We start from the raw sequence: 6,000 nt of genomic DNA, 5'->3' as shown, positions 1-6,000 counted from the left end.
GGTGTGCAGAAAAGCTGAAAAAATGCAAGTACAAAAGCAAAAAGCAACAAAAGCAACACAAGTGGTCCCATTCTTTGATAGTGACATTATCTTCTTCACTAAGCTAAACAAACAAGATCTAACAAACTCCATTGATGAATGATCAAGCTTGAAAATTCGTAAATGCAATATTTAACTTGAAATCGAGAAAGAAAGCTAAGAAAGCTGAGATCTACGCAAACTGGTCAGCGGGACAAGGTGACAGAAGCAAGCAGAAACGATTCCCATGCATTTTTTGAGGAACTTAACCCGATTAAAACTTGTAAACACTCCAAGAAAACCTAGATCTAACTAAGCAAAGCAGATTCAAGCACTTAAACAACAGAAATCAACGTAAAACTACCACATCTAGCTACTAGGCAGAAAGAAATAATAAGCAAGCTGAAACACAAAATAAAACCACAATAAACTTCATTGCATTCAAGATTATCACCCAAAAGATGTTCCAACTAAGTAGCTACTGGAATCCAAGTCAAAGGCAAGCAAAAACAAGTACTTAAACTAAGAAATCTTAAAAAACAAAGCAAGTAAAAGATTGTTTGGCTCATCGGAAACTGAAACTGGAGGAATTTCTAGAACTACGGCGGCTGGAATGAATCAGGCATGATGCTCCTCGCCGGCAGGTGGCCGGAATCTTCAAGTCAGGTTGCTGGATTTAGATGGAACTAAGAGCTAGTGAAGCTATTCTCCTCAAAAGTGATGTAGTAGTGATGCGAAGCATATTTCTTATATTTTTCCCCCTAAACTACACACTTTCCATGTACTTGTCACTCATCAAAGTGTATTTGTAGGGAAGTTTAGGAGAGTGAAAGCTGGAAGTTCGCAGGTGAAATGGGCAAAGCATGAGAACGCCCGGCCGGGCGATTCTGATGCGAAGCATATTTCTTATATTTTTCCCCCTAAACTACACACTTTCCATGTACTTGTCACTCATCAAAGTGTATTTGTAGGGAAGTTTAGGAGAGTGAAAGCTGGAAGTTCGCAGGTGAAATGGGCAAAGCATGAGAACGCCCGGTCGGGCGATTCTGAGCTTCAAAACGCCCGGTCGGGCGTTACGCATAAGGATTCCAGAAAGTTCGCCCGGTCGGGCGGTTAGTGACGACACAAAACGCCCGGTCGGGCGTTTCACCGCGATACCCCTAGAAGCCTTTCGCCCGGTCGGGCGTTTCGTTCGTTAAATTCGCCCGGTCGGGCGTATTTGCCGAGTAACTTCTAAATGGCAGTTATTTCAGAAAAGGAGGGGATAAGTTAGAGGAAAGAAGAGGAGAAAGGGGACGAATTTGACAGAGAAAAAAAAGACAGAACGGAGAAGAAGGAAGAAGAGAAGAGAAGGAGGAAAATCTACCCGACACTCCGACGATTCGACTCCACCATCCAATTCTACTCCGAAAGAGCATGCCTTCTACGGTTTTAATCAGTGAATTTATCATGTATCAAGGCTAGGCTCATTTGTTGCTCCAAGTTGTGAATTAGACTCGTTAGAATGCTTCTACACTTTTGAACTCATGTTTGATAGCATTGATTGTGTTTAATGCGTAATTCTATTACTTTAGAGGCATCTTTTGTGATAGATATCTAATCCTTGTTTATTGTCTCTTTAACTTGGACATGGATGGATTAATCAATTGTTATGCTATCAAATTAAAATTGTTCAGAGGATAATTTGATAGTGGATTAGGTAAGCTCGTATAGTAGAGGATGTTAGATTCCCGCGCTTCCGCAGGAGTTGAATGCCTTCGAAAATTAATTCATGGAACAAGTGTTCAGCTGACTGTGAATTATACGTCGCAAACATGTTCAGTGCAAGCGATTAGGTTGATAAGTTAATCCCAAATTTGTGTGTGATAAATGTGTAGAATGATTCGAGTCTAAGGAGCAACTTGGAGTGACCTGTTTTTCTCGTGTTTAAAATCCTTGCGTAGTTAGTTTGTTAACTTAGTGTCATTAATCATCAAAACCAAAAATCGAACCTTTTTATGCTTTGTTTAGTGTTAAGTTTTAATAATCATTCCCTTCCCTGTGGATCGACACCTAAAATACTACACACGAAGCTGTATTCTTGCAGTTAGTGATAATATTTGGGTAATTAATTTGAACTTGCGTGCGAAATTGATCTGTTTTACAAACCAGTATTATCCACATCAAGTTTTGGCGCCGTTGCCGGGGAAGGCAATCGATTATTTAGCTTATAGTTTTTGTTTGTTTTTATTTTGTTTGATTTTTCTTTTTGAGTTTTATAGGTACATTGTTCGTGTTCTACGGTGTGATAGCCATCTACCACGTCCGGACTTGAAGACGAAGGAGTGTATTATCTTAGGTAATTTTTAGCTAACTCTTAGTTTAGTTTTAGGTAGTTTTGTTTGCACTCTAGCACACACTTTTTATAGTACTTACCCCGAAGTTGTCGAGAGGTCTCGCTTTCGGTAATAGGAAATATTTTGTGCTTGTGCTTGGTGTATTTTCTGTTGTGTAGGTATTAAAAAAAAACAAAAAAAAAGAGGTGAATGCACACGAGATCTCAGGGTACACCACCTTTCGGATTACTCTGTTATCAAAGAAGGAAAGGGTCAGGAAGTTCAGCCGGGTTTGAAATTCAACAGGATTCGCCGAGTCCAATCAGAGATAACCCATTATTTGAGAGTAGTGACAGTGATCTAGAAGCTGAATCAATGGCTGAGAACAATGAGATTCCACCACCCGCGGTGAGGTTTGGTGACACTCTCAGGTCGGGAGTCGACTTTCTAGGAGAATTCGCCTACGCGAATGACAACGTGAACATTCCTCCTCATTACATTAGCTTGGTGAACGGGGGAAATCTCTTCCATGGGCGAGACGATGAGGATCCAACGAGCCACCTCAACGCGTTCTACGAATTGACGAACTCTCATCGACCCCCGAATGTGGACCATCATCAGATTAAGAGGGCCTTATTCCCTTTCTCACTGAGGGATAAAGCACGGGCGTGGTATGATTCTATTCCGGGATACAACATAGCCACATTCCAAGAGTTGAAGATGTTGTTCCTCTTGGAATATAACTCTCCGATGAAGATCGAGAAGTTGAGAGAGGAGATCACTACCTTCCGACAGAAATATGATGAGTCTTTTGCGGAAGCGTGGAAGAGGTTCACTGAATTGCTTAGGAAATGCCCGAGCCATGGTCTTGCTCCAGGGCATGAGCTACTCAAGTTCTACAAGGGACTCAACAGTGAAGGCACGGGGTTGGTGACTGCAGGCTCGAATGGAAATCTGGACGACTTAACTCACGAGGAAGTGAGAGCTCTGTTCCAAAGGTTGGCAAACAACCAAAGGAATTGGCATAATCCGAGAAGAGCGGCAGATAAGATGGGAGACACGTTCGGTGCTACCAAGGAGACGGAGAAAATCACTGCAATTGAGGCTCAGTTGGCGGAGATAAGCACTCAGATGTGCACGATGACGAAGGCGATAAAATCCTTCCAACTGACTCCTCAACCCATGGCTGTTTTGAAGTGTGGGTTGTGCCAAGGCGGACATCACATGGATCAATGTCCGAATCTTGAAGGTCAGCCAATAGAGGATGTGAACTATATTGGTAACAATCAGCAAGGGTTCAACCAAGGAAACCAGTACGGTAATCAGCAGAACTGGAGGCCTCAACAAGTGAACTGGAATCAGTCCGGTACTAGCAACCCTTCGGGTTCACAATGGCGTACCAATACTCCACCTCCGGGTTTTGAGAAGAAGCCTTCTATGGATGAACAACTGGGACAAATCCTATCTCTTATGACTAAGACTCAAAAGGAGAATGACTACTTCAAAGAAAAGACCGTGGAAAAGTTTGGGCAGTTAGAAGCTACAATGAGGAATCTTGAGACTCAAATTGGGCAGATTGCTACAGCATCTCACACAAGAATTCCTAATGTTATCCCGAGTGATACAGTGCCCAATCCTAAAGGTGTTGAACAGTGCAAGGCAGTTAAGTTAAGAAGTGGAAAGGATCTTGAGTCTCCAATCATGCTAGATGCACAAAATGGCTCGAACATCTTGCACGCAGGGGCGGACGAGAGGATTGAGTGGGCTACTACCGAAGCTAGGGAAGGTCAACAAGAAAAAGAAGAGTCAACCATGAGTGATATCCACAAGAAGAATCCACTAAGTCCGGCAATGGACCCGAAGTGTCCATTTAATTTTCCAGATTTTATCCCGCCACCACCTTTCCCAGTCGAGAATAAGAAGAAGGGTAGGAAAATAATTCAAGAGAAAGGACTCGATTGGATGATGAACATTATCAGGAAAGTTAATGTAGATGTGTCCCTGGTGGATTTGTTCCTACACTTTCCTAAATTCTCCAAGTTTTTAAAGATCTTATTGCGAAAAAGGAGAAGATACAAGACGATGGCGTGGTGATATTGAGCGCATTTTGCTCACAATTTGTGAAGGGAAAGATGCCGGCAAAGAGAAGAGACCCGGGAAGCTGTGTGATCCCATGTGAGATGGGAGATAAAAAGTTCCCAAAGTGCCTACTTGATCAAGGCTCGGGAATATCATTGATGGCTCTGAAAACCGCACGGTCAATCGGTCTAGAAGCGAGGATTGAACCAATCGACATTGACCTACAATTGGCGGATCATTCAATTGTGAAACCGAAAGGTATCATCGAGGATGTCTTGGTGAAGGTTGATAGATTTGTACTCCCGGTTGACTTCATTGTCCTAGAGATGGAAGAGGACAAGGATATGCCTATCCTCTTTGGTAGGCCATTTTTAGCAACCGGTGATGTTGTGATAGAGACCAAGACAAATACGGTCATGTTTCGAGTAGATGGAGAGAATGTGGTGATCAAGCAAGAGAAGGCGGGGAAGCGCCTATTGGAGCCTGGATAGAAGGGAAAAGGATGAAGAAGGTCGAGCCAACGACTATAAACAAAGGCGCTGATTGGGAGGCAACCCAAGTCTTTTTTTTTTTTTTTCCTTTTATTTTTTGATTTCATGTGTTGGAGGTTTTGTTTGCTCAATTCTTTCCTCTAACATTTATTTTGAATTGAGTGTTTCTTTTTGTAGGTTTTGTTTCTTTTTGTAGGAGCAACATGGAGATGTGATGTATGTTGGAGCTTAGGAGGAAGCAATCCCGCTGAGGATTTTCACACCCACCCGCCCACCCGAATGCACTATGTATTTCATGCAAAGTTTGGGGGAGTCTTCTTTCCCTTTACTTTTTATGTTGTCTTTGCATGCATTGAGGACAATGATGCATTCAAGTTTGGGGGGGTTTGTATGGTTTGGTGCATGTTTGTGGGTGTTTGAAATGATTTGAAATAAAAATGTTGTGAGTCTATGTAGTTGACGGATGCATGCTTTATCTTCGGCTTTCTGGTTAGGAAATCTTGCTTGATCTTACTTGATCTTTGAAGCTTAGGATGAATGGAATGGGTGCATGAATTTATTTGAAAGAGCATGTTGTGATTACATCCGATTTCTTAAGTTGAGGAGAGTATGAAAATCGCATGGCTTGTGGAAATTATTTAGGGTTGTTTGGCTTTATCAAGTTGCGTACTTGCGTTCGTTTGTGTTAACGATATGGGAGGATAAGGCACTAGGATGAACTCCATGGCCAAAGGATCACATGTCTAGTCCATCACATGATCCCATAGAAGCCACCTTGAGCTTAATTCCCTATTCTTTGTGTAAACACTTAGCCAAACACTTAGCTACTTAAATAAGCCTAACTTTAGCCTAATCGATTGACCTTGCTACTATTTGAGTGCTAAATACAAGTTGAGCTTGGTGTTTTGAGTTGTGAGTGTGGGGGTGGTGAATTGTAAAGTATAGATTTTCCTAGACTTGATGTTATGAGAAAGGAAGGAAGTTCTTAGAAAAGAAAGAAAAAGAAAAAAAAAAGAGGAAAAGACGACCTCCAAATTCGCAAAAGTCGAGGTCTTGTCAAAAGAAAGACAAAAGAAGAGAAAAGAGAAAAGAGAAAG

At 41.9% G+C, this 6,000-nt stretch overlaps 2 protein-coding genes and 1 non-coding gene across 3 annotated transcripts; 2 read left to right on the top strand and 1 right to left on the bottom strand.

The window, feature by feature from the left end:
* Positions 1-2,543: 2,543 nt before the first annotated feature.
* Positions 2,544-4,427, top strand: LOC121778928. The gene has a single exon (XM_042176313.1). The coding sequence runs from the start codon at positions 2,544-2,546 to the stop codon at positions 4,425-4,427; it is 1,884 nt and encodes a 627-aa protein (XP_042032247.1).
* On the bottom strand, positions 3,096-3,202 carry LOC121780487. The gene has a single exon (XR_006046030.1). It is a non-coding gene; the product is annotated as a small nucleolar RNA R71 (small nucleolar RNA).
* A 38-nt stretch (positions 4,428-4,465) lies between the features above and the next one.
* LOC121778927 lies at positions 4,466-4,903 on the top strand. Its single transcript, XM_042176311.1, has one exon. It carries the CDS (start codon positions 4,466-4,468, stop codon positions 4,901-4,903), a length of 438 nt encoding a protein of 145 aa, XP_042032245.1.
* Positions 4,904-6,000: the final 1,097 nt, after the last annotated feature.

Source organism: Salvia splendens, chromosome 19 (genome assembly GCF_004379255.2).
Source record: "Salvia splendens isolate huo1 chromosome 19, SspV2, whole genome shotgun sequence".
NCBI lineage: Eukaryota > Viridiplantae > Streptophyta > Magnoliopsida > Lamiales > Lamiaceae > Salvia > Salvia splendens.
Note: the sequence above shows the minus strand (reverse complement) of the source record. Positions and strands in the feature narration are given on the sequence as shown.

Excerpts from the sequence above, each read along its gene's own strand:
- LOC121778928 (XM_042176313.1), top strand. The coding sequence starts at position 2,544 with ATGCACACGAGATCTCAGGGTACACCACCTTTCGGATTACTCTGTTAT.
- LOC121778927 (XM_042176311.1), top strand. The coding sequence starts at position 4,466 with ATGCCGGCAAAGAGAAGAGACCCGGGAAGCTGTGTGATCCCATGTGAG.